Consider the following 14768-nt stretch of genomic DNA (forward strand, 5'->3'; position numbering starts at 1 on the left):
TCAGATCAAGGATCTGCCCTCCTGTGTGGCGCACATACACGTTTTTAAGTTGTCTAGCAAGACTTATCCCTAGTGATTTGCCTCCCTTCTAGGGCACTGGACTGCTCCTCTTCACTGTGGATGCCTGGCCTGACTCACTTCTATCTGCTCTCCAAGCCTTCCCCTGCCACCTCCCAGCGCCCACTCCCTTCCCTAACAGCTCTAGTTCCCTCCAGGTCAGGGCTAGGGAAGCTCACCCTGCCGTGCCCTGCCCAGCCCAGCAGCAATGGGAGGGGATCAGCCCTGTGGCCAGACAGAGGGCGAGCTTTGCAGGGAGCTAGGTCGAGTGTCTGTCTGGAGCCTGTGGGGGAGTCTCTCAGGTGCCCACGCTCCCACAGCTCCCCGGGCTCTCCCCGGCGCAGCAAGTCCCAGGCGGCGGGGCCTGGCTCCTGCCAACCCTGGGACACCCGGCAGGGCCCTGCTACGGCCGTCTCTCCTGCAGCCACCCAGGCTATAGGGAAGGAGGCTCCGCTCACCACCCCCCGCAGGCAGCGCTACAAACCGGGCCCGGCCGGTACCTTCTTCAGCTCCAGGTCCACGGGCGCCGCCATCTTGCCAGCCCCTGCGCGTGCGCATTCACGGCAGGGGGGACCCATTCCAGTGCGCGTGCGCAGTGAGAGGTGCGCCTCTGCGCCCCCCATCACACACACTGGACAGCGACCCACGGGGATTCCAAGACAGTCCTGGAGGGTTACCGGCAAGCCCACGTCCCTGTTGGGCTACTGACAACCAGAATTGCAGTACAGCAGGGATACCACCCAGATCCACCACCTGCTGCCATCTGAGCTAAAGGAGAATCACCCGTAGCTCTCTGCAGTATGGGGTCTCTGACACACAGTCGAGCAGTTCTTCTAACTCTATCCCTTAGAAAGTGGTGCCCATATATGCTAGCCAGGCCATTGCAGAATTGTATTTGTGGTAGACCCAAGCTTTGCTCACTGAGATGAATGGCTGAAATTGCAGATTACAAACCGTGCAAACTATCAACAGACCAAATAAAACATAAAGGATATCTCATCACACAATGTGAGTGGTCATGTGTCCTGTAGTTGTAGGTCAACCAATCAGGGACCAGAAACAATATCATGTGACTGTATGCATTGTTATTAATAAGCATTATTACACTACAGGTATGTTTGGCATTTCACCAGCTAATACAAAGATAAGGCCCTTGCCCAAGGAGCTGGGCGTACAAGGGATTATTCCTGTGAAAGTCAACAGGAGTGTTGCCACTGACGTCAGGGGGTAGGATCTGGCTTAAATAAACTGGAAAACTTCACAGGAATGACAAGAGGGGTGAAACAAAGAGAAGCCACTATTGAGAGAGTCTTATTGACAAGGAATTCAGATCAGTTCACTCGTGACTGTTGTGTGTTAATTCTCATTGGAGGTTATGATGCAGTTTTATTTGCCCATAATCTGAGCCACAAGTGAGGGAGCATACAGAACTAGAGCATACATAGTGATCAGTTGCAATCTGAGCAGTAGGATTTCATTTGAATGGTTTGTGATACTACTTCTCAGTAGTTACTTAATGTTGGTGCAGTGCTTTAAACATGGAAAGCGGTGCTTCTCAATCTTTCCAGACTACTGTACCCCTTTCAGGAGTCTGATTTGTCTTGCATACACCCAAGTTTCCCCTCACTGAAAAACTACTTGCTTATAAAATCAGACATAAAAATACAAAAGTGTCACAGCACACTGTTACTGAAAAATAGCTTACTTTCTCATTTTACCATACAATTATAAAATAATCAATTGGAATATAAATATTGTACTTACATTTCACTGTATATACAGCAGTATAAACAAGTTGTATGAAATTTTAGTTTGTACTGACTTTGTAGTGCTTTTTATGTAGCCTGTTGTAAAACTAGGCAGACATGTAGATGAGCTGATGTACCCCTTGGAAGACCTCTGGTTATCCCCAAGGGTACACATACCCCTGGTTGAGAACCACTGATGTAAAGCATCACGGGGCTAATCTTGAGATGTTCCAAAATCCTGTGACTTCCATTTATTTTAACGGAAGCATTGGCCAATGCCTGATCCATCTAGGTTCTTATACCCCAAGCAAGAGAAGATATAAACCACCCATAATGCACTTGATAATTTGTGCAATACTACACCACCCGGAGAAATTTATTCCTGACCAGGCAGTGAAACATGAGGATTGACAGCTCCTCTAATTTACTGTAATTGCAAACGTTATTCATAGAAATGGCTGTTCTTTTTACAAAGTGTCTCCCAGCCTTTTTGAAAACTTACCTAACTACATGCATCAGTTTAATAGGCCATCGTATTAAAGTGTATTTGCCTTTACCCATTTAAAATTTCACTGAAAGGATCTCTGCCTCGCTGTTGCAGGCAGCCAGCAACTTTCTTAATTTAAAGAAATAGGGAGGTCTTAATCTAGTTCCCTGTGGACAGGTGTCCACATCACAGAAACCACTGCTATGGTAGGGACAAATTGCCATTCCTATTGGTAGACTCAGCTGAGAGCCAAGAACTGAAAAAGTCACAGGGATACTACTTAAAGGAGGCCTTCCAGGTCAGGGTCAAGGCTCTTGGCATGACAGGGCTGGAGTGTTTGCCCTCTGCTGCCCACACTATTCAGGTCCTGTGCAGGGTTCTCAGCCCAGCACCTTTCACCAGCAGTATAGCTGCATACAAGTGGGATTTTAAAAAACTGAAAAGCCTCCCAAAGAAGTACAACCTCAGAACTAGTCACTGAACACTCCCCGCCTTCTATCAATGAACTACAGAATTGCTCATTGCTGGGCCAAAGCACATCTTGTCCAGCAGGGCTACTGCAATGTGTGTGGTGATTACTGGGAAACAGTGGAATACTTTTTTATAAGAGTTGCTCCCTGCCTTCTCAGGGGGGTTGACATACTGAGCTGAAGAGTCAAACGTGGGAATCATGTGGCCATGTGGAGTGACAGAGCTCTGAAGCGGACTATTGATCAATCAGTTTGAATTCCTTGAAGGTGGTGTGCAATGCAAAGAGCCCTGCAAAATAGCTCCCCTGTGCTGAGGACCAGAGCTGCTTTGTTTGAATGTTGTTAGCAACAAAATTCCTTTTTGATAATGGTGACCAGGTGAGGCCACCTCTAGAAAAATATTTAGAGCCAGGAAGGGAGTTATTACTGACAAACCCCGATGAGGCTGCTCCTAGCCAGAATGCTGGCACTGGATTTGCTTCGCTTTTTAAGTAAACCACCCTTTCACATGCCTTAGGGGGAGCATTTGCTATTGATTCAGATGATCTAAAGCTGTGTAACAGACACGGCGCAGTATGACATGTGAATGTGAGCTGTTTGTCTCATTACTCACCAGGGAGAGTGAGGGCAACCAGCCAGTCCCAGAGAGAAGATCCCTATGGCCAGAAGAATATGTGCAACTAAGGCAACAGGTCAAAAAGTAATAACTGTAGCTAAAAACAGAGGCAGACTGATGATGATTATTAATACCTTGCAGTTATACAGGGCCTCTCATCCAGACAGATACTGAAGTGCTTTACAAATGACCCCTGCTGGTGGCTGGCTGAAGCCCTGAAGCATGAGCTTTTAGGAACATAAGACATACATCAAGAAGTGAGCCCCAGAGCTTCTGAGCCCTGCCCCCCACCATCACAAGTAACCCCATCATACAATCACACTCAGAAATGTATCCAGCTCTCTCTTGGATATGAATATAGTCCAGCCATGTTAAAACATACATAAGGAAGAATACCACATCCTATAACCCCAATAGATACGGTGGCCTACAACATGGTTATGATATTTTCTTTCTGTCCACACGGTAAAGGATAAATCATAATAAGGTTGGGCCATTAGCATGTTATAATAGCCTGGTTTATACCTGGTTATTTTTGCTATGTAGACATGGCCTAATGTATGAATTCCACAGATCTTCTGTCCACACGACAGTTTGGATGGGAATCTATCACCCTTTCACTACTGTCAGTGCAGCTCCACTAGTGATAGCAATGACAAGAGCCCTAGTGTGGACATGGTGCAGGTGCTTTTACCACTGTATCAGCTACACTTGCTCAGAGCTAAATGCCAGCAGCTAGTCTCCACCAGCTCTCCCACCATTGCTATAGCACCAATACAGACCCCCAGTGCTGGCAACAGAGGGAGATTTTTGAAAACAGCTCAAGATAGACGCAGCTTTTATTTTCCAGAAGACCTTTTAAACATCAAATACCTACACACCTGTAGATGCCGAGAAGGTACTGAGCTGGTGAAATAGACAACAGGGGAAGGATTTAATACCATGGGCCAAAGAGGATGATGGTTACAGAGGTAGTAGGAAGGAAGTGGCACATGGAGCACCTCAGGAATTGGTGTACCTGGTCCTGTTTATCCAGATGATGAATGATCTGGAGAGAGACGCAGGTAACACAAGTGGGGAGATGAGCAAATGTGAAAGAAGCTCTGAGGAGGCCTGGAAAAGGTGAGAGAATGACATGCATCGTCATGTATCAAACACTGTAAGCAAGTACGTGCATTCCCTGTAAACTACAGTGATCTCTAAGCTGTCCATCCGCAACTGTCAAACCCACCTATAACCTCCCCAATAACTGCTCCAACTTTCCTAGGTGCCTATCCCTGTTTCTCTATTCCCCATCAGCATTAGCTGCCTGTCCCTCTGCTACACTGCACAGATCCTGTTGTCTCCAGCACACAGTGCTTCCTGAGGAGGAAAGGAAAACTTGAGCTGAATAGCAGGAAAAAAATTCTTGGCAGCAAATTCGATAACATTGTAGCATAGTCTCCCAAGAGAAGCAATAGAAACCCCATTGCTTGAGTCATGAGCAATTTATAACTGGACTGGACAAAAGACTGAAGAATGCACAGTGGGGAACAATTCTGCACTAGCCCCAAGGCGTGGAAAAGGTGACTTATTGGTCTTTTTCCATCTCTTATGGCTATGATCTGTGAAAAGCTCTCTGTGGCAAAGATGACTGAGGAGAGCACCAGCACCCTAGCTGGGCTGGCAGACTAAAGCCCTACAGCTGGCACACAATGGGCTGCCCAACAATAGAAATGCCAGTCATAGGTTAGAGCTTTGAAGTCCTTTTCCAGATGAGATGACTGGTGAAGGTTTACCATAGGGTTTATCATAGGATCAGTTCCTGGACCCACTCTTGAAAACAAAGGGTAGAACTCCGATTGACTTCAATGAGAGCAGGATTTAGCCCTTAATGCTAATGACCATCCACTCTATGCCCTGGTCTACACTAGGACTTTAGGTCGAATTTAGCAGCGTTAAATCGATGTAAACCTGCACCCGTCCACACAATGAAGCCCTTTATTTCGACTTAAAGGGCTCTTAAAATCGATTTCCTTACTCCACCCCTGACAAGTGGATTAGCGCTTAAATCGACGTTGCCGGCTCGAATTTGGGGTACTGTGGACACAATTCAATGGTATTGGCCTCCGGGAGCTATCCCAGAGTGCTCCATTATGACCGCTCTGGACAGCACTCTCAACTCAGATGCACTGGCCAGGTAGACAGGAAAAGAACCGCGAACTTTTGAATCTCATTTCCTGTTTGGCCAGTGTGGAAAGCTGCAGGTGACCATGCAGAGCTCATCAGCACAGGTGACCATGATGGAGTCCCAGAATCGCAAAAGAGCTCCAGCATGGACCGAACGGGAGGTACGGGATCTGATCGCTGTTTGGGGAGAGGAATCTGTGCTATCAGAACTCCGTTCCAGTTTTCGAAATGCCAAAACCTTTGTCAAAATCTCCCAGGGCATGAAGGACAGAGGCCATAACAGGGACCCGAAGCAGTGCCGCGTGAAACTGAAGGAGTTGAGGCAAGCCTACCAGAAAACCAGAGAGGCGAACAGCCACTCTGGGTCAGAGCCCCAAACATGCCGCTTCTATGATGAGCTGCATGCCATTTTAGGGGGTTCAGCCACCACTACCCCAGCCGTGTTGTTTGACTCCTTCAATGGAGATGGAGGCAATATGGAAGCATGTTTTGGGGACGAAGAAGATGAGGAGGAGGAGGAGGTTGTAGATAGCTCACAGCAAGCAAGCGGAGAAACCGGTTTTCCCGACAGCCAGGAACTGTTTCTCACCCTAGACCTGAAGCCAGTACCCCCCGAACCCACCCAAGGCTGCCTCCTGGACCCAGCAGGCGGAGAAGGGACCTCTGGTGAGTGTACCTTCTAAAATACTATACATGGTTTAAAAGCAAGCATGTGAAAGGATTACTTTGCCCTGGCATTTGCGGTTCTCCTAGATGTAGTCCTAAAGCCTTTGCAAAAGGTTTCTGGGGAGGGCAGCCTTATTGCGTCCTTCATGGTAGGACACTTTACCACTCCAGGCCAGTAACACGTACTCGGGAATCACTGTAGAACAAAGCATTGCAGTGTATGTTTGCTGGCATTCAAACAACATCCGTTCTTTATCTTTCTGTGTTATCCTCAGGAGAGTAAGATATAATTCATGGTCACCTGGTTGAAATAGAGTGCTTTTCTTCAGGGGACACTCAGAGGAGCCCATTCCTGCTGGGCTGTTTGCCTGTGGCTAAACAGAAATGTTCCCCGCTGTTAGCCACAGGGAGGGGGGAAGGTTGAGGGGGTAGTCACGCGGTGGGAGGAGACAAAATGCGACCTTGTAACGAAAGCACATGTGCTATGTATGTAATGTTAACAGCAAGGTTTACCCTGAAAGAGTGTAGCCACTGTTTTATAAAATGTGTCTTTTTAAATACCGCTGTCCCTTTTTTTTTCTCCACCAGCTGCATGTGTTTCAATGATCACAGGATCTTCTCCTTCCCAGAGGCTAGTGAAGCTTAGAAAGACAAAAAAAACGCACTCGCGATGAAATGTTCTCCGAGCTCATGCTGTCCTCCCGCACTGACAGAGCACAGACGAATGCGTGGAGGCAAATAACGTCAGAGTGCAGGAAAGCACAAAATGACCGGGAGGAGAGGTGGCGGGCTGAAGAGAGTAAGTGGCGGGCTGAAGAGAGTAAGTGGCGGGCTGAAGACAGGGCTGAAGCTCAAATGTGGCGGCAGCGTGATGAGAGGAGGCAGGATTCAATGCTGAGGCTGCTGCAGGACCAAACCAGTATGCTCCAGTGTATGGTTGAGCTGCAGCAAAGGCAGCTGGAGCACAGACTGCCACTGCAGCCCCTCTGTAACCAACTGCCATCCTCCCCAAGTTCCATAGCCTCCACACCCAGACGCCCAAGAACGCGGTGGGGGGGGGGGCCTCCGGCCAACCAGCCACTCCACCACAGAGGATTGCCCAAAAAAAAGAAGGCTGTCATTCAATAAATTGTAAAGTTGTAAACTTTTAAAGTGCTGTGCTTAAAGTGCTGTGTGGCATTTTCCTTCCCTCCTCCACCACCCCTCCTGGGCTACCTTGGTAGTCATCCCCCTATTTGTGTGATGAATGAATAAAGAATGCATGAATGTGAAGCAACAATGACTTTATTGCCTCTGCAAGCGGTGATTGAAGGGAGGAGGGGCGGGTGGTTAGCTTACAGGGAAGTAGAGTGAAACAAGGGGCGGGGGGGTTTCATCAAGGAGAAACAAAGAGAACTTTCACACCGTAGCCTGGCCAGTCATGAAACTGGTTTTCAAAGCTTCTCTGATGCGTACCGCGCCCTCCTGTGCTCTTCTAACCGCCCTGGTGTCTGGCTGCGCGTAACCAGCAGCCAGGCGATTTGCCTCAACCTCCCACCCCGCCATAAACATCTCCCCCTTACTCTCACAGATATTGTGGAGCACACAGCAAGCAGTAATAACAATGGGAATATTGGTTTCGCTGAGGTCTAAGCGAGTTAGTAAACTGCGCCAGCGTGCCTTTAAACGTCCAAATGCACATTCTACCACCATTCTGCACTTGCTCAGCCTGTAGTTGAACAGCTCCTGACTACTGTCCAGGCTGCCTGTGTACGGCTTCATGAGCCATGGCATTAAGGGGTAGGCTGGGTCCCCAAGGATAACTATAGGCATTTCAACATCCCCAACAGTTATTTTCTGGTCTGGGAATAAAGTCCCTTCCTGCAGCTTTTGAAACAGACCAGAGTTCCTGAAGATGCAAGCATCATGCACCTTTCCCGGCCGTCCCACGTTGATGTTGGTGAAACGTCCCTTGTGATCCACCAGAGCTTGCAGCACTATCGAAAAGTACCCCTTGCGGTTTATGTACTCGGCGGCTTGGTGCTCCGGTGCCAAGATAGGGATATGGGTTCCGTCTATAGCCCCACCACAGTTAGGGAATCCCATTGCAGCAAAGCCATCCACTATGACCTGCACATTTCCCAGGGTCACTACCCTTGATATCAGCAGATCTTTGATTGCGTGGGCTACTTGCATCACAGCAGCCCCCACAGTAGATTTGCCCACTCCAAATTGATTCCCAACTGACCGGTAGCTGTCTGGCGTTGCAAGCTTCCACAGGGCTATCGCCACTCGCTTCTCAACTGTGAGGGCTGCTCTCATGTTGGTATTCATGCGCCTCAGGGCAGGGGAAAGCAAGTCACAAAGTTCCATGAAAGTGCCCTTACGCATGCGAAAGTTTCGCAGCCACTGGGAATCGTCCCAGACCTGCAACACTATGCGGTCCCACCAGTCTGTGCTTGTTTCCCGAGCCCAGAATCGGCGTTCCACAGCATGAACCTGCCCCATTAGCACCATGATGCATGCATTGTCAGGGCCCATGCTTTCAGAGAAATCTGTGTCCATGTCCTGATCACTCACGTGACCGCGCTGACGTCGCCTCCTCGCCCGGTATCGCTTTGCCAGGTTCTGGTGCTGCATATACTGCTGGATAATGCGTGTGGTGTTTAATGTGCTCCTAATTGCCAAAGTGAGCTGAGCGGCCTCCATGCTTGCCTTGGTATGGCGTCCGCACAGAAAAAAGGCGCGGAACGATTGTCTGCCGTTGCTCTGACGGAGGGAGGGGCGACTGACGACATGGCTTACAGGGTTGGCTTCAGGGAGCTAAAATCAACAAAGGGGGTGTCTTTACATCTAGGAGTATTTCAGGCAGGACTTCACGGAGGGTTCCAATAAGAAATGGTGCACCTAAGTTATCGTTCTTATTGGAACAAGGAGGTTAGCCTGGCCTCTGATTGATACATGGCTAGATTTACCTCACTGCAGCTTCTCTGTGAGTGACTGCACTGTGACCTAGAGGAATGAGTCCCCTAGACAGGGGAGGAGGCAAATGAGTACAAAACAAATCTGGTCTATTTCTTGTTTTGACCCACTCCATCTATCTTTTACATCTTTGGCTGGCAGCAGACGGTGCAGAAGGATTGCATGCCATCCACATCTCATGGCTGCTCGGCAGAAGATGGTACAGTACGACTGCTAGCAGTCCGTATCGCCTGCCCGCTCACCATAAGACAGTTCAATAGGACTGACTGCAGGACTAAAGAGAATGACCTGGTCAAGTCACTCCAAATTTAGTCCCTGCGCCCATAATGTCTGATTGGAATCCCCTCTTTTCTAATGAGCATAACTTTAGTTTTCTGAACACCTCCTATAGAACTAGCCCCAAAACCCTGTATCATCCTGGTTCTCCATTTCTGTACCTCTCCTGGATCTCCCACACCTTTTCTCCCTGTGGTAGGCCAAATTGCCCTCCACTGCCAACACCCATTAAAGACCCCCACGTCCGTGAATACTGCACGTGTTTAAAGGCAGGTCTGCCTCCTGTTAACGAGGTAAACATTTTGGAACCCTCTCCAGACCGTCTCCTGCTCATTCCTGGCTTCTGCACCATGGCTTTGCATTGCCGTGGCACATTAATGCTGTATTCTGCAGCCAGCTGGCAGTTCTACTGTAGCTTGAGAAATATTCTTAAACAAGTTTCAGAGTAACAGCCGTGTTAGTCTGTATTCGCAAAAAGAAAAGGAGTACTTGTGGCACCTTAGAGACTAACCAATTTATTTGAGCATAAGCTTTCGTGAGCTACAGCATCCAATGAAGTGAGCTGTAGCTCACGAAAGCTTATGCTCAAATAAATTGGTTAGTCTCTAAGGTGCCACAAGTACTCCTTTTCTTTATTCTTAAACAAGGGGTTGTGTGAATGGATTTCTGTGGAACAGCTTTGATTGTTATTCATTGGACTATTAAATCAAAACCCTTGCAGGAGTTTTCCCCCCACTCATAGCAGGCTGCAAGATCCCATACCAACTGCCCCAAAACCAGGTGGCCTTAGGGGAGAATGTCAGCTGTATGTGCCATACAGAGAAAGAGGACAGCACTGGAGAGGCGTGGGCCTGGGTTCTAGTCCCCTTCCTTGGGGCTACTACTGCCTTTTGGCTGTTAGGAGGGAGGTGAAGGAACACATAGGAGGAAGGGACAGAGCATTCAAGGAGAGACCAGAAAGAGGGAAGGGAGCAGGGGCCTGAAGACAGCTCGTTTTACAGTCAACTTCGAGGCTGATCATGCCTCACCTAGAAGGGCTGATGTGACCCCGCAGCCTGAGGGGTCTGGCCTTGTCGGGTTGGTGAGGAATAGAGCTAATGGAAAATTTTCCAAGATAATGCTGATTTGATTAATTCTAAACATTTGCAGGAATGTATCAATTTTGTTGACATTGTCAATGGGAAAGTATCAAAATGCTTCATTTAAAAAGTATATTAATATTAATTATAATTATAATTATATTATATTATCAAAATGAAATATGTCCGAATATTTTGTTTTGCAAATAATCCCGAGATTTTGACTATTTGTCCTGATTTGGGACAAAAACAAATTTCAAAATCTCAGAAAATCACAGGACATCCATTCTGGTTTTTGTTCTTTAGTGAGAAGTAAGACTGCTGGGAAAGCACCAACTTTTGGCCCAGCTAGCAAACTCATGGACAAAAGGAACATGCCCACTGTAAACAGCTAGAACTGCCCCATTGCAAGCAGGAAGAGGCAGGCATGGAGCACAAAATGGCATCTGAAGGCAGCAAAAGTGGACCCAGAAATCAGGATTTCTTGGCCAGAGGGTCCCAGGGTGGATTTCTGGGGCAGCTGCCCCAAATGCAAACTCTGCAGCCTGCAATTGCAGAATTCGCAGGACCCTGATCAGACACATTAATTTTAATGCTCCTCCCAGCACCACTGAAATGTCCTTGTGTTGTATTAGTGAGGCTCAGGGAGGCAGGGAAGGGAGTTCAGCAGCAGAGCTGCTACTGGTGGTGTTTTGTGGCTGTGAAATGAACAGTGCAGCTGCCTTATGAGGGGGTTCAGAGCTGCCTAGACATGACCCAGCCTGGTGTGGGACTGTAGTACACTGAGTACAGAAACCCAGGGTGGGGGTGTCATTTTCTGGAGCATTGCCCTTTCATGAATCATAGAATCATAGAATATCAGGGTTGGAAGGGACCTCAGGAGGTCATCCAGTCCAACCCCCTGCTCAAAGCAGGACCAATCCCCATCTAAATCATCCCAGCCAGGGCTTTGTCAAGCCTGACCTTAAAAACTTCTAAGGAAGGAGATTCCACCACCTCGCTAGGTAACGCATTCCAGTGTTTCACCACCCTCCTAGTGAAAAAGTTTTTCCTAATATCCAACCTAAACCTCCCCCACTGCAACTTGAGACCATTACTCCTTGTTCTGTCATCAGCTACCACTGAGAACAGTCTAGATCCATCCTCTTTGGAGCCCCCTTTCAGGTAGTTGAAAGCAGCTATCAAATCTCCCCCTCATTCTTCTCTTCCACAGACTAAACAATCCCAGTTCCCTCAGCCTCTCCTCATAAGTCATGTGTTCCAGTCCCCTAATCATTTTTGTTGCCCTCCGCTGGACTCTTTCCAATTTTTCCACATCCTTCTTGTAGCATGGGGCCCAAAACTGGACACAGTACTCCAGATGAGGCCTCACCAATGTTGAATAGAGGGGAATGATCACATCCCTCGATCTGCTGGCAATGCCCCTACATATACATCCCAAAATGCCATTGGCCTTCTTGGCAACAAGGGCACACTGCTGACTCATATCCAGCTTCTCGTCCACTGTAACCCCTAGGTCCTTTTCTGCAGAACTGCTGCCGAGCCATTCGGTCCCTAGTCTGTAGCGGTGCATTGGATTCTTCCGTCCTAAGTGCAGGACTCTGCACTTGTCCTTGTTGAACCTCAACAGATTTCTTTTGACACAATCCTCTAATTTGTCTAGGGCCCTCTGTATCCTATCCCTACCCTCCAGCGTATCTACCTCTCCTCCCAGTTTAGTGTCATCTGCAAACTTGCTGAGGGTGCAGTCCACACCATCCTCCAGATCATTTATGAAGATATTGAACAAAACCGGTCCGAGGACCGACCCTTGGGGCACAACACTTGATACCGGCTGCCAGCTAGACATGGAGCCATTGATCACTACCTGTTGAGCCCGACAATCTAGCCAACTTTCTATCCACCTTATAGTCCATTCATCCAGCCCATATTTCTTTAAATTGCTGGCAAGTATACTGTGGGAGACCATGTCAAAAGCTTTGCTAAAGTCAAGGAACAACACGTCCACCGCTTTCCCCTCATCCACAGAGCCAGTTATCTCGTCATAGAAGGCAATTAGATTAGTCAGGCATGACTTGCCCTTGGTGAATCCATGCTGACTGTTCCTGATCACTTTCCTCTCCTCTAAGTGCTTCAGAATTGATTCCTTGAGGACCTGCTCCATGATTTTTCCAGGGACTGAGGTGAGGCTGACTGGCCTGTAGTTCCCAGGATCCTCCTTCTTCCCTTTTTTAAAGATGGGCACTACGTTAGCCTTTTTCCAGTCGTCCGGGACTTCCCCCGATCGCATGAGTTTTCAAAGATAATGGCCAATGGCTCTGTAATCACATCCACCAACTCCTTTAGCACTCTCGGATGCAGCGCATCCGGCCCCATGGACTTGTGCTTGTCCAGCTTTTCTAAATAGTCCCGAACCACTTCTTTCTCCACAGAGGGCTGGTCACCTCCTCCCCATGCTGTGATGCCCAGTGCAGTAGTCTGGGAGCTGACCTGGTTCGTGAAGACAGAGGCAAAAAAAGCATTGAGTACATTAGCTTTTTCCACATCCTCTGTCACTAGGTTGCCTCCCTCATTCAGTAAGGGGCCCACACTTTCCTTGACTTTCTTCTTGTTGCTAAAGAAGAAACCTGAAGGAACCCTTCTTGTTACTCTTAACATCTCTTGCTAGCTGCAACTCCAGGTGTGATTTGGCTTTCCTGATTTCACTCCTGCGTGCCCGAGCAATATTTTTATACTCTTCCCTGGTCATTTGTCCAACCTTCCACTCGACTCCTTGAGACGCTGGCTGGTGATCAGCAAACAAGGTCAGTTACCTGCAGGTGAAACTGAGGCCCAGAGAGGTGAAGGGAATTGTCCAAGGTCACACAGAGTTAGTGTCAAGGCCACTATTAAAACTCAGGCTTCCTGACTCCTAGACCCCTGCTCTAAGCTCTGCTTCCCGCCTGGCTTTTCAATTTGCCGGTTTCAACAGGAAATGTTGTGGCCGGTGACACATAGGAATTTTTGCTGTATTTCTGGCCCAAGCTGCATGTCCGGGGGGGCGAGCATGGAGCTCTGCAGCGTGGAGGTGGGGGGAGGTTGGAGTCTGCATTCCTGAAGGCCTCGGTCTGCATAGTTTCACAAAGCATATACGCTTGGCAGGCTCCCCTTATATTCAGCTCCTGTGCTGGCAGCCGGAGAGCGGGTGGGCGTCACGCAGACTGGAAAGGCTGATGAAGCGGAGGAGTTTGAACCCAGGCGAATTGGGAGCAGCCAGGCCAAGGCAATCAGGACAAACCAGGCAACTAGGCAAGACTGGCACCCGCATCGTCTCCTGTAACCCAAGAGCTATTTACTGCCTGGGTTTCTGCTGCTCTGGCTCAAGGTGCACCCTGGCACCTGTAGCTGTGCCCCCGCGGTGACCGTGCAGGCAGCTGTCCAGGTGACTCCATGCACCGGAGCCGCCTGGACATTCCAGAGCGGGGCTGGCTGCCACACAGCATGGTCTGTGAGAGGCCAGCGAGGCCTCGGTCACCATGGAAACCAGACTTCCCATGGAAAGGTCACATATTTGGTGCGGCTGTAATCCAGGCCCCTCCAGAAATGGAACGTTTACCCCATTTTGATGCCACTGGCCCGTTTCCCAAGGACGCACGGAGAAAATCTGTAACGAGGGTGGCTTCTGGGAGCCTGCCCCGCCTGAGCTGGTGTCATGAGCACGGCCACAGCTCCCTGGGCTGAGCTCCCTCCCAGAGACAATGCTGGCATAGAGCAGGCAGCCAAGATCAGGCTGTGGAGGCATCGAAATGTGCTAGCTGTCCTCTTAATCTCCCTTGCAGCAGCAGTACTCCAGCACCCTCGAGAGGGGGCACAGCAGCACTCTCTGACGGCTTTGCTATCAAACACGTAGCGAAGTCGGGCTGGCGTTGACATTATGAAGGGTTTGATCATCGACTCCCTGCAGAATGCCTGCCTTCCCCAGTTATAATACAGCCATGGCACAGTGACACTGACAGAGGGTAAGAGTCTTAGAGAAGCCTTAGGGAGTCAGGGGACTTTCAATGGGATCTCTCAGGGCATGTCTCCACTGCATCTGGGCAGCAGCCTCCCAGCCCAGAGCCACAATCTCCTGCTAGTGCTCTAAAAGGACCTGTACAGATGGTGCTTTGACACTGTGGCGTAGGCTCTGAATCCCCTCAGGATTCAGAGCCCGAGCCCCAGACCAAGCTGCTGCATCTCCACTGCTATTTTTAAAGCGCT

General features: G+C 49.0%; 1 protein-coding gene across 1 annotated transcript in view; it reads right to left on the reverse strand.

Annotated features, from left to right (window-relative positions):
- The window catches only part of PFDN1 (prefoldin subunit 1), a 60355-nt gene extending 59718 nt beyond the window's left edge, over positions 1-637 (reverse strand). The window contains exon 1 of the mRNA XM_073356052.1: positions 558-637. Coding sequence (XP_073212153.1) covers positions 558-635 — 78 coding nt within the window. The 5' untranslated portion in view covers positions 636-637. The remainder of the gene's footprint in view (positions 1-557) is intronic.
- Positions 638-14768: the final 14131 nt, after the last annotated feature.

This window comes from Lepidochelys kempii, chromosome 8, assembly GCF_965140285.1.
Source record: "Lepidochelys kempii isolate rLepKem1 chromosome 8, rLepKem1.hap1, whole genome shotgun sequence".
In the NCBI taxonomy this organism is placed as follows: Eukaryota; Metazoa; Chordata; order Testudines; family Cheloniidae; genus Lepidochelys; species Lepidochelys kempii.